The sequence below is a fragment of the Poecilia mexicana genome, unplaced genomic scaffold, assembly GCF_051168715.1.
Source record: "Poecilia mexicana isolate PSO_F unplaced genomic scaffold, ASM5116871v1 scaffold_21, whole genome shotgun sequence".
Taxonomy (NCBI): Eukaryota; Metazoa; Chordata; class Actinopteri; order Cyprinodontiformes; family Poeciliidae; genus Poecilia; species Poecilia mexicana.
Window position 1 is genome coordinate 3,560,250 of NW_028263390.1, and position 13,725 is coordinate 3,573,974.

A 13,725-nucleotide genomic window follows, 5' to 3' on the forward strand; every position below is an offset into this window, starting at 1 on the left:
TTTTAGCCACACAAATTAGCATAGATGGAATCAAGACAAGTACTCCAGATACCAAGACCAAAACCAAGACTGAAAGTTCAACTTCGACAAATATTTCAGGACATTACCTTTTGTATACCACAAAATGCAAAGATTAATCGAAAAACGTTAATTGCTCAACCAAAAACTACTTATTGATATTGGTCATAATAAACTGTTTTAAGTTAAGAGCAACAAATTGTTGATACATATTATCTAAGCCAAATTACTTGCATTGCACAATGGTTGCATGATAAATGTAAAAAACTGAAAATATTTAAAGTTGTCTTATTGTATATGATCATAGATGTTAAAAAGCGTATTGTTCCTAAAACACATATCCTGTACTTAGCAATAAACTATCAGGCACTTTAATATTATTAAAATATTAATATTATTATTTAGGGCTGTGTAATAATATCAATATTGCGATACATATCAATATTTTCTTTCCTAGAAAAAAATCGATATTCATCCGCAAGTATCGTAACATCCAACTGCCATCTTGCTCACTCACTGCTTGCTTCACCAGGAGAGTGATTAGGTCATCAGGCTTGGAGTGATTCCTTCAGATGTTAACTGTCAAGGTTAAAAAGGTATCAAACTATTCAGAGCAGGGTACTTGGTGCACTTTCTTTACTTTACAAATACATGTAAGCTACAGTTTGTACTGTTTCAATTAAAAGAAACATGTTTTCTCACCACTTCTTTGATTTTGTCCAGCTGTCGACTTTAAGTCTGTGTCCATGTCCAACCAGAGCCAGGTGTATTGTGTAGTTGGTGCTTTTAATCAGTTTTCTGTTAAATTAATTCAATCCAACTCTACAACAGTCACAATATGTCACCAAAATCACTCTGTCCCTCTAAAATCTTTCAGAAAATCGCAAAAGTGTATAGAATTGTATCATTTGCTGAATATGCAATATATATCGTACCGTGGGCAGAATATCGTGTATCGTATCGTGAGATTATTTTATCCTATTATTATTACTCCACGCAGTTACGTAAATTGCCTCACAGGGTGAATTTACCAAACCATCAAATCCGTGGGACCTAGGTCACTAAAAGGGGCGATACAGACCACAGATTACAGAAGCCTGGTGGAACCATTTTTGCTATCTGGTATTTTGACCATAAAATAGAACTCAAGATTGAACGTATGTTTTTGGCTTGATAAAATTAGCCTTAGTTTTCCTCTTCGTCAGCTGCTGGTTAAATGAGTTTTGTATGGAGCACCCAAGAGGACATGCAAATTTCTAAAAATATTGCATTCACTAGCAATTTAGCAAACACAACCTGGTCTATTTTTATACAGTCACAGTGATGATGTCAATTTTGTAAAATGACAAATACCTTAAAGAACCTTACTGAAAACTTGTTTACACATACTTAACTTTGGTGCAAAAAAACTGATTGATTACTGCATGTAATCTCAAACAAATATCTGATGTTTGTTTGAGATGGGACTTAGGCATGTCATAACAAATTTTGCTGAACAAAAAACTGTTCCACAACTTCTTGCAATAAGAATAATGTTATTATTCAACATTATTGAATAATAACAATGTTATTATTGTTATTAATAACATTATTGTTATTGTTAATAACATTATTGTTATTATTGTTATGTAATGGCTACATTACTGCTACATTATTAGCAGTAATGGCAAATTATCATGCAAGAGCACATTCTAAAAGATCTGTAAATTTAAAATTATAATGAACATTTAATGCTGGAACTGGAAGAAGTTTTAAATATTCAAAATAAATAAAAAAAACAACAAATAAATTTAATTTTCAACTTTTTGTAAACAAAATTGGCCTTCAAAATAAGGGCTAGTTGAGACCACAGCACCAAACTGAAGACTTTTATCATCCAGTTTTTGGAAGAAAGACAGAAAAAGAGAGGAGCGATAAATCATACCAATGGAAATTATTGAGCTTGTTTTAATTTATCATGAAATTGATTTATTGATTATTGTGACAGGCCTAGTGGGACTGTGCATGAAAACTGAACTTTATTAACTAGACTACCACCACAAAAAAAGACATAATCAAAGCTGTCAGATGACTCTTAGCCCATGAAAATAACTCAATAAAAGCAATTGGGAACAATAGCACAGCCCTCCAAACTTCATGTGTTTTCAGATTAGCCAAACAGCTGCATCCAAATCTCTCATCACCAAGAGTAAACCAAAGCAACAGCTGTTACAGTTCTGGAGCACAGTTTTTCTCTGAAATGACTGATAACGCTTCCCTAAATGGTGATAAAATAGCTTTGTAATAGCCAGAAGAAAGACACTTGCCTGACTGCATTGTGTTGTGTAAAGTTTGCTGCAAAGGGGTTTATTTTGGGACTATGTATTTCCCCTTAGAGTGGTAGCCTGTGGTGATGGTAGCTAAAGACTGTGTTACAAATATATATGGATCACACTTCTGAGCCTTCTTGGGAAATTCTACTTTGGGGCTTTTAAGGGGAAGCTGACCAATCATGCAAATTCATATTCAGGAGCAGTGTGGTTTTAGTCTTAGGCCAGTGGTCTCGAACTGCAGTCCTCCAGGGCGAGAGTCCTGCAACTTTGATGTGTGTCCATAGTGGACAGATGGAACAGTGGATCAGATCTTTGCCCTTGCTAAGTTAATGATGGGGGTCATGAGACTTTGGTTGTCCAATCTACATGTGTTTTGTCAATCTGGAAAAGGTTTTCTCTGACGCAATTTGTGAGGAGTGCTACAGGGGTGGAGGGCGAGTCAAAAAGCAAAGCTGTTTTACTTTTTCATCTATGACCCAACCCTCATTTATGGTCATGGCATATAGGTCATAACTAAGAGAAGAATGTTCCAGAAATAAGAAGCTAAACTAATCTTGCTCCATAGAGTGAGATGGGGTGAGGTGATTGATCTTTCCAATGATCTTCCCCATCAAAAGTACCCTATAAAAGTGGTTCAGGCATCTGATCAAGATGCCTCCTGGTTGGAGGTTTTCCAAGAATGTAAATTGGAAGGATATTGGAAAGGGCATTGGGCCTCATTATATTTCAAGGTTTCAGTAACATATCTAAGATCAGAGCCTTTATGCTAGGAGGGAACCAGATAGAACGTTCCAGGAGCTTGAAGTTGATTCCAAGTGGTCGGCTGTAGGCCACCGGCGTGCTGTTAAAAAAATGATAGCATAAACTTACATAAATGGTTTATAAGTATGTTTATATTATTATATGAGTTCATTATAAGTTTAGCCCTGTTAGGAGTCTGAATTCATGACAGTGAATAGACAGATGAATTAATGTATGAATTAATGTTTTATTAGAAAATGGTCTTGGTCCCTCACTGTTTAATTGTATAATAACACACCTGGTATAAATTAAATTTTTAGCTATACATCAAGTTATATCATAAATATGTGTGTATCCATTCCATCTTAGATCCAGTGCATACTAGTTTCTTTACTGCTTTTACTACCATTATGCTACACACATATAGCATATAATGTAAACAGAACTGTCAGGGATGCAATGAGTTTATAGTTGGTGTGTGAATGATCTAATCATCTGCTTGGTGACCACAGCAATTCACATTAACATAAATAGAGGCCCCCAAAACCAAATTTTGCTTAGGGCCCAGGGAGGCTTAGGCCAGCCCTGGTTGTCAATTACATTCATGTACGCTGCTTACACCCTTCCAACACACAGGGCATGCAGTCATTCAGGTTCAAGATGGCTGGTGTGCTTCAGCTGTATAGAGAAACAACCTAATGTTACAGGACAACTGCCAATTTCTCAAGTTCTCAGTTTTCTGTGTTGTGGCATAGGAGTTATGGAGGGCTATAGCGCAGCAGAGATCAAGGAGGAGGGTCCTGTAATGTGTGCTTGTTTAAGTCTGGCAAGGTCCACTGTTTTGTGAGAACCCCCTAAAGTAGCTTTAATTCTCAGGATCGGCTTTAACATCTGAGGTTATGCTATGTATCAGTCTTTCTCAAGCTGTAGTTCAGTGGTCCCCAAACTTTTTCCTGTGAGGGCCACATAACTTTTCCCTTCTCTGGTGGGGGGCTGGAAATTGTTGAGGGGGGTGGGGGGGGTTGCATATCTCGATTGATTTTTTTACCTAGAAAGCACATGGGCAAAACCCATGAGTGAAACGGTCACTGGGACTAACTAGTATATATTCCATTGAGGGAATGTAACTATAATATATTAATTTCTAAATATGTTAACATAAAGGCTTGTTTTGAAGTATAAGTTGCTACTTACAGGCATTGCTTCGAAGAATTCAACCTGGAATGCGGGGTTCATAACAGACACGTGTGTTCATCTGCTCTACCGCTAGCAAACAACCGTACTGATTAAATAACATAAAAGTCAAGCAGTTCCCTAAAAGTCCAACAGATGGCAGCAATACGCCATGCAAAACAAAACACCCACAGTCTACAGGACACACTTCCTGCTAAAGAGCCCCCTGGTGGTTGAAGAAAAATCCACATATAAACCGGAAAATACAATAAATGAAAAAAAAAAATCTGAATGCTCTCTGTTATTGTTCAGGGGGCCGGACCAAATGTGGAGGCGGGCCGGATCCGGCCCGCGGGCCGTAGTTTGGGGATCCCTGCTGTAGTTCCTGGACCACTGGTGGTCTGTGGGCACCCCCTAGTGGTCCACAAGGTACTGCATGTAAGCGACTATTTTAAAAATAATAATGGGGTAAGTGACTTAAAACCAGGTCACTCAAAAGAAAAATTGAAGATACTGGTGGAAAGAAAACACCAGGACTATGTGATCAGATGGTAAACTTCACGGTAAACTGTCGTTTACATGCAGTACCTCATGGACCACTAGGGGGCACCTGCGGCCCACCACTGGTCTGGGGACCACAGTTTAAGAAAGACTGAGTTAAGAGACTAATATTTTCATTTCAGATTTTGCATATTAATATGTTGTATTATTCGAGTTAGGTGGTCTATGAGTGTTTGTTAAATGGGTTTTTAGGCCTGAAAAGTTTGAGAAACACTGCTACACATTTATGTCTCAACTGTCTCCTTTTCAGGTACAAGTGTGACGCCACAAAACACAACAATGACTCCACCTACTCCAGTCCCGTCAACTGTTCTCCCGACAACAACCAGTGCTACAATTACTACCATCCCCACTACTACTATCCTTATTACAAATCATACCACCACTGTTCCCACCACACACCAGACAACAACTACCCCATCTCTCCCTATGAGTGCAACAAACATGACTACTGCCATCACAAAAACACAAAGTACTTCTGCTCAACCCACTACAACTGTTATATTTGATACAAATACTACCATGAACTTGACCAATATTATTACTACCAAGGCCCCCACACCTGCTACCAGTGTTGCTGTTACCACAGTTGCTTCATCTACTGTCTCGACCACCACTGTCACCTTACCTCCTTCACCTACACCAACAGGTAACATTGCTGTGACAAATTCTGCTTGTTCTTTGATTATTTACCTGGGGAATTTCCTGCGATTGCATTTTTTATAGTCATGGATAGCTGACTTGCTAATGCTTTAAAATAACTGAATAAATAATAATTATAAGTGATTCTTTATAAATATTTATAAATTGTGATAAATTTATAAATAATTAAACATTTTTGTCCCCAGAAATACAAAAAGATCAATAATTTCTGTGTAAAGTATTCTCTGTGAACTATTTGTCTTTAAAGAGAATGATGTGACTTGTTCTACTGTTTTTATATTTTTATCCATGAAGTGTTGTTTTTTTGTTTGTTTTTACTAAATTGCATTCAGCGAGCAACCAATTATCTAATTTTTGTTAATTTGTTAATGCAGAGATCTATCACAGTTGACAGTTTTTCTTCCTAGACCTGAGACTGCTTGATGCCTTTCTAGTAAATACTCTTTACCATGTGTGTGTGTTTTGAATGGATGCTCATGTTTCTATGGTGCCCAAATAAGTAACTTTCCGTTTTCCACAAACAGCAACTGATATTAAAAGGTCAATGAGATTAGAGAAGGATTTTATACAGGACTATAATAATAAGAGCAGTTCTAAATACAAAGAACTTGAAGAACAATTTAATGGCCTGGTAAGTACATTCTTTGCTCAATATGATTTCATATTTTCAGCTGTTTGTGTTTTGATGCTTATAATTTCACCCACATCTATTTCCACAGCTTTCACAACAGTATAACATCAAAAATGGAGTCATTGCTGCTTTTGTGACTGACATCAGGTAATTAGCTTTAACAGTTGTCTCAAGTAAAATGTGTTACTCTGAACATGCTTCTGATCATAGTTTTGGGTTTCATTTGTTTTACAGACAAGGAAGTGTTATTGTGGACTTTACTATCAGGACATTTGAATATAACACTCAGATGGCTGAGGCAAATGATAAACTCATTACCGCCATTGAAAGGGAAATTGCTCCTGTTCTGGATGGAAAAGTTCCAGAAGTCCAAAGTGAGTGCCCAGTGCTTTCTTCATTCTGTATTTAACAGGAAACCCCAAAAGGTTTGATCCAAGTCATGCCGTTTAGAAAATATTTATCCCAGATACTGAACAAATGTATGTGAACCTTTGAATTCAATGAAAGTTACAAAAATGTTCTCACTAAGTTTTCTGGCGTGAGAAAACAGAAATTATTTTATGTAACTACCTGGTTTCAGCTGTATTTGACTCTCTCTGTAGGTGACACACCATTGACCTTAAGCCCTGAGGTCATCTATACTGATGAAACCATGACACTGACATGTGCCCCCCCTGGTTTTAATTTAGAAGACGGGTTTAGTGTTAAATGGAAATTTAAAGGGTTGGTACTTTCACCATCACGGAGACATACAATTTCTTCCAAATATCCATTCACACTGGTTATTGCCCAAGTGATTCCTTCTGATGCAGGTAAGTTAAAGCCAACTTTATTTTAAAAAGCAATAAGTGAAAAGTTCTTGTACATTTTAAATATTGCAGTATGACATTTAGGCAAGTTTATAACTTAAACTTGCATGTGGTCCTTTATTTTTTCCACACACATTTTCGTTCATTAGAATATTAAGAATACTTGATCACATTTTCTAATTTCAAATGTGCTTGTAGGTGTGTAGAACAAATTCATCTGAATTTGAGAACTGAAAAAAAAAAACTTAAAGTGATGCATCACCTACAACTGTGCAAAAATAGAAATATTTGCTATATTAATCTATGAGACAGGAACACTATCACACTGTGACATGGCTGTATTAAATTAGTTCTTTTAAAGTGTTTTAACTTGTTTCACTTATGACCTCATGAAGACACAACAAGAGCAACACTGCAGAATTAATTGTTGGTACAAGTAAATTAAGGGATTACAGGCATACCACAACATTCTTGTAAAAATTCATAATCAGTGATATTATCCTGGAAGAATAGTCAGTTATATGTTGTTGTTAGGATGCAATTTACAGTTATAATCAAAACTGAGTTCAATAAGACACCAAAATTTGTTTCCTTTTATGGCTTTTATGGCTCTAATAAATACATACATCTTTTACATACAACAAACTTTCAGTTTATATAAGACTTTTGGTTCATGCATGTAATTACTAATTATGATTTCCTTCATTTTAGGGACTTATGAATGCACATCAACACGAAATGATATTATTGTCCATCAGAATAGGACTGTGTTGCCTAGTAACATCAGATCTGCTCCCATTATCAGTGTCAGTCGTACAGTTCTTGCTAAATGTGACCAAGGGAAGAGTGTACCACTCAAGTGCTGTGTCCAGTCCCCTTTCAAACTTAAGTGGTATGAAGGAAATACACCATTACAATCAGGTATGCAGTAAATGATGAAATACACAAATTCCAAATACTCAGAAGCTTAGGACTGTCTTAATAATGTTAATCACAATTCAAAACGTTTGCAGGTTCAACCCTGAACTGCATCACTTATCAATATCCGATGCAAAGCTGCACTCAAGAACAGAAAGCAACATTCACCTGCAAAGTTGACAATCTGCCGGGTTATGAAGAAAAAACAGTGTTGACTGTTTTTCTCAGTCGTAAGAGCAGAGTGAAATTTTGTTAAATTCATGCTGTTTTATTAGCATTTTGACTTGCATGTTTTTAAATTTTTAGCTATTATCTGTAAGGATGCTGAGTATGGAGAAGGAAGAGAAAATGACATAAAGGAAGGAAACTGTGAAGAAGGACAAACAGGAACCAAGACTGCAGTTTGTTTGGCTTCAGGAACCTGGAAACTTGTGAAAGACACCTGCATTATAACCATAATCAAAGATTTGCTAACTGAGTCAGTGGTAGGTAGTTTCCATTTTACAAATGTTGTGGATCCCAGAATCTAGTGATGACTTAGAATCATGTCTGTTTCATTTACATTTATAGTATGTGGAGACCTCATATATTCATGCATATTGACCAAGATGCTTTCCAGAGTAAAAACAAATACAGAACACAATGAAACAGAAACAGAAGCAGTGCTCATAAAAACACTAAAAAAATACAACAAGGTTAAAAGTGGTCAAACTTCAAAAGCCTGTTTAAAGGCATGGGTTTTGTTTGACCTTGAACAAAAACAGATCAGAGAATGTCTTGCAACTCATAGGGAAGACTATGCTAGACTGTTGGGCCAGCAACTGAAAAGGACTAATGGCTTCCACCTATGGAGGCCCCTCCAGCAGATATTTACTAGCTGACCATAAAGTTCTGCTGGGCTGAAGGGTTTTCTAAAGTGGTGCGAGAACATTCAGTGCTTTAAAAACAAGTTCCAACAATTTAAGTTGTATCCTGAGCTGAACTGGTGGATAGGAGTTATATATTTTTGTTTACACAAGTTAGTCAACAAGCTAACGGCAGAGTTTTGGACAAGCAGATGGAAAACTGCTTGATACAGTCATATAAAATATTACAATAATCAAACATCGAGCTAACAAAGGCGTGGAGGACCTTCTGCAGGTTACTGTGGCTAAAGAATGTCTTTACTTTAAAAAAAAATTGAAAAACGGTTATTTTCCCAACACAATCAACCTCTTTGTCAAATTTGAAGTTACGGTCGAGTTTCACTACTAGTTTGTTTTACCACTCTGTTGAAGTGGAGGGTGAAAGATCCAGACTGAGTGGAATGACAACTTACCGGAAGCATCAAACAAAGTCCTTCTGGTTTTGCCTCTCTCTCTCTCTCTCTCTCTCTCTCTATTTATCAAACATGGTATACAAAGCATGGAATCAGACTATAATACATCATATGATACCTGTGTGTTGAGGTCTATGGTTGTGCCATTTTTGCAATATGTACATGTTTTTTATAGACCTTATGAAGTTTTAATTTTAAGTCTAAGACTAAGACCAGTACAACCAGACAGTTGTCTTTGTCTAAGCTTAGTGCATGCATATGTGTGTTTTTGCATGTAAGCAAAAAATAGCACAAGTATAAACTTAAACTCAGAGATATCTTCATTTGATGTATTTTAGTCTGATTTTATGATTTGCAGTGGAGGACCTGAACTTGACCTAGTTTCAGGAGGTTTTCCACTGGAGGACCTCTAACTGGTTCTGCTTTAGTCCACCCCTGCCACATTTATCTCCATTAGCAGATCTGGCGCTGCTCTATGTGGCTGTTCTCAGTTTTTCATACCTATTTCAGGAGTAGTACTAGCCCCACCCAGCCAAGTAATGTACAGAAGCCATTTGATTGACACCTGACCATTTGATTGACAAGTTGATTGGCTTGTGATTACCTTACTGGAAACCCCAAACAACATTACTCGTATAGTTTAGTTGTGGGCAGGTGAACATGCTGTCTACTATCGCAGAGCTCCTCAGTCTGGAGGAACAATTATGAGTTTAATCATAAGCAGAGCCAAAAACGCGTGTTAAGTTTTGTAGCTGAATGACGTGATATAGCAGCTCTGCTAGCAGTTCATCGCTTTGAAAAGCTGACTTAAATAAAAAAGGCAAACGCTGTGGTCAGCTTTCTGACGGAGCTGCAGTTTTGTCCCAACAGTGCAAAACAGCAGAACTACATAATACCAACTTGGTGTGATGTGACCCTGAACCTCAAGGTTTTTCAATGCTGAATGTCACTCCAAACATTAGTGGAGAGTTGACCCCAGCTGCTGTGCTCACTTCTCACCTATAATCTGTCAAACGTTTCCAGCTCTCTTTTTATAACTCAATTTTGTTTTACCAGTAATTAATACAAAGCAGCTTACTGTAGTTCATGGTTGCTCCTCTCAGTTCACACATCTGCCTCTATGTTCATACAAAAACATAAGACGTGAGACCACAGACGATGACCTGGTTACAAAATCGATCCCTATCTTTCAATCTTTTACCACATACATTTCTATAAAACTTATTAACAGTAACCTGTGCTTAGCAACAAAGTCCAACAACCAAACTAACCAACCTAACCAGACTATTCCAGGTGATTCCATCTTTGCTCACATGGGCTGTGGCACTTGAGTACAGACAACAGTGAAAATCTTTCTTTTTGCACCTCAAAGCCACAAAAATGTGACTTTTTGCCTTTCTAGGATAGAACCAATGTTCTCAGCTGGTAGCTTGTAAATGTCTCAGCATTCACATGGTACCTCTTTGCCTTTTCAAATCTGAAGTGGGAGAAGGTCAAGCCTCTTTTCCTCATTCTTGTCATCTTGGTCAGATGGACCTAACAGTGATCTATCTTCCAGGCACTGAACAGTTAATTTTCCCTCCCATGACTGGCTTAACTATCCATTTGGTTAACATTTAAAGGCTTAAGATAATAATTTATCAGACTTTAGGTGACTGGTCAGTTACTACAAATCTGGTTTGCTTCTGCTGAAAAGGAGCTTATCTGATTCTTAATATTTTTGCAGTCTTTGTTTATATTCTCCTCACATTTATTCAGGATCTGAAAAATGAAGAAGTTCCAGAATTTACAGGGAATTTAACTAAAGCTGTCAACGAGAAACAACAACAAGTCACTCAATCACCTGCAACAATCTCTGCCATTGTCAATATATTAAATACCATTGCACAAGTTTCAAATGATGTAGAAGAAGATGTCATGCAGGTACGGTGAATATGCTACATTTTATATATAACAACTTTGTAGCCAAGGTTTGAGGATGTTGTGGATTTTTATAACATATCTCTTCATCTACAGGATGTACTGGAAACTGTTGATGTCCTCATTAGTGACAATGCAAAAGAATCTTGGAGCTTTCTGAATACAGGTGAAAACCAAAATTCCAGCTCACTATTGCTGTTTTCAATGGAGACAATTTCTGAAAGACTGAATGGTTCATTTACAATAACTACTCAACGGATTCAGCTCAAGAGAACCAAATTTACAGACTCGTTCAATGATGAACTGAACTCCACGGTTACCATAGAAATTCCAGAAACAGGTTTCGACAATACATTTATCACCACTATTCTTTTCTCCTCCTTGAATAATGTTATGCCACCACGGACCTCTGCATTTAACTTGAGCCTTTTTAATGAAACCAGCAATGAAACTTACCCCGAGAATGTCATCAATGCTGCTGTTCTGCTTGTCAAAATAAATGAAGCAGTTCACAATGTCAGCTTAAGCTACAACAAGCTCAATACCACTCTGGAACTGAACCCTCAGTGCGTCTTCTGGAATTTTACTCTCTTAGATAATCTTGGTGCCTGGGATGACAAGGGCTGTAAGTTTGTTTCTGATATAAACGATACCGTGACCTGCACCTGCAACCATCTCACATCGTTCTCAATTCTGATGTCAACTGGCATCCCTGAAAAACTAAGAACATTACTGGATATAATGACATATATCGGAGTTGGAATATCAATGGTCAGCTTAGTTATTTGTCTCATCATTGAAGGAATTGTATGGCGACCCCTTACCAAAAACAGCACTGCCTTTATGCGCCATGTTGCCATTGTTAACACAGCCCTGTCCTTGCTGATTGCTGACATCTGTTTCATCATTGGGGCCGCTATTTCAAAGAACCCCAAAGAAAACCCAGACGAGGACTACACAGTTCCAGTTGGACCATGCAGTGCAGCAACCTTTTTCATGCACTTTTTCTATCTCGCCATGTTCTTTTGGATGCTCGTTTCAAGCCTGCTGCTCTTGTACCGGTCAGTCATGGTCTTCTCCCAAATGTCCAAATGGACCATGTTCGCCATTGGCTTGACTGTGGGATATGTTTGCCCTCTGATCATTGCTGTTACTACAGTAGCTGCCACTGCACCTGGACGTGGATATGTAAGGGAAGATCAAGCTTGTTGGCTAAACTGGACAAAGACCAAGGCCCTCCTGGCCTTAGTGATCCCTGCCTTGGCCATAGTTGTGTTCAATATTTTGGTCATTCTGGTGGTTTTGTACAAGATGCTCAGAAGACGAAGCACTGGAAACCAAGCCCAGGCAGATGAGAAAAATGCCCTGCTAGTCATTTTAAGATGTGTGGCTATACTGACTCCATTATTCGGACTGACCTGGTGTTTGGGAATTGGAACCATGGTGGACCCAACAAATGGAGGGATTCATGTTGCTTTTGCTTTCTTCAACTCATTGCAGGTACTTGAATTTAATCAGAAAATGGATTGCAATTTGTTGCTGGCATTTCAGTATTTTTATGTTTTGTTTTTTTTTTTTTTTCATTTTTCCTGTACTCTGTTAATGAGGTAATTTTTGACCTTCCTCAGGGTTTCTTCATTTTAGTGTTTGGGACATTATTCGATGCCAAGGTAGGATGATTTCTTAAAAGTTTTACAATAATTATTTCCTTTGCGTTTTTTTTTTTACTATGGATATGCATGTACTAGTATTTTCTCCAAATGAAGGGGCAGACAGGTTTTCACACTAATAGCTGTCATGAACACAGAAAAAGAAAAATCTAAATTAGTCATATTTGAATTTAAACTTCATATTAAATGTAAGGATAAGCAGTTTGGATGTGAAGGTGCCTGTCTGAAACATTCATTAATTTTTGATTGTAGAGCTTAGTAAGGCAAGTTGACACTCATCTTACAGTACTCAATACGCGATAGAAGTTTCTAGTGGCCGTTTTTGGTGAAATGAAGTAGACCTTCCAGATGGTCCTTCTCCACAAACTACCACAAACATTTGTGTTTAACTTCCATAAATTAAACTTAGATGTCACATTTTTTAAACTGTTTTTTAAACTGGTTTTGTCTCTCATCCAAACTATGTGACTAGTAAATACAAGTTGCTCAAATTTCTACAAAATCTAAGTCACCACAGAAAAGGGAATTAGCTTAGCTTAACAAAAATATCAAAATTAGTTATGTTGTATGCTGGACAGTTCACACACCATTTCCCCCAAACTTATAAGTTTTTTCTTTAACAAATGTATTTATTTTCAGATCCGCTCTCTTGTTTTGCGACAAGTCCCTGCATTAAGCACTACTTCTAATCGCACAAGGGTAAGTTCTAATTTGAAAACTAAAGAACACCAAAATTATAAAAAATCTATAATTTGCTCAGTTTTACATTTTGGATTACTGATATGTCAAAGAGCCTACAATAGACCTGTGATTTAATTAAATATACACAAAGCAAACTTTTAATTTCCACCTATTTCCTGCTGTAGAGCACTAGTGCAGGAACTTCCTCCAGTGGTGCAGAAAACGTCATAAACCGAATTTTTCGGAGAAGGGGTAAGTTGTTCTCATGTTCATTGTGATCCTTTTTGAAATTGAGTTCACTATCATGATT

At 37.3% G+C, this 13,725-nt stretch overlaps 1 protein-coding gene across 2 annotated transcripts in view; it reads left to right on the forward strand.

Annotated features, from left to right (window-relative positions):
* Positions 1 to 13,725, forward strand: part of LOC106908073 (uncharacterized) — a 110,347-nt gene that overhangs the window by 36,350 nt on the left and 60,272 nt on the right. For both annotated transcript variants that reach the window (XM_088001818.1, XM_088001819.1), the window contains 13 exons: positions 5,056 to 5,454; positions 5,993 to 6,099; positions 6,188 to 6,246; positions 6,334 to 6,473; positions 6,702 to 6,911; positions 7,620 to 7,829; positions 7,922 to 8,056; positions 8,133 to 8,311; positions 10,903 to 11,067; positions 11,161 to 12,564; positions 12,693 to 12,734; positions 13,374 to 13,433; positions 13,601 to 13,667. In XM_088001818.1, the coding sequence (XP_087857944.1) occupies positions 5,056 to 5,454; positions 5,993 to 6,099; positions 6,188 to 6,246; positions 6,334 to 6,473; positions 6,702 to 6,911; positions 7,620 to 7,829; positions 7,922 to 8,056; positions 8,133 to 8,311; positions 10,903 to 11,067; positions 11,161 to 12,564; positions 12,693 to 12,734; positions 13,374 to 13,433; positions 13,601 to 13,667 (3,177 nt within the window). The remainder of the gene's footprint in view (positions 1 to 5,055; positions 5,455 to 5,992; positions 6,100 to 6,187; positions 6,247 to 6,333; positions 6,474 to 6,701; positions 6,912 to 7,619; positions 7,830 to 7,921; positions 8,057 to 8,132; positions 8,312 to 10,902; positions 11,068 to 11,160; positions 12,565 to 12,692; positions 12,735 to 13,373; positions 13,434 to 13,600; positions 13,668 to 13,725) is intronic.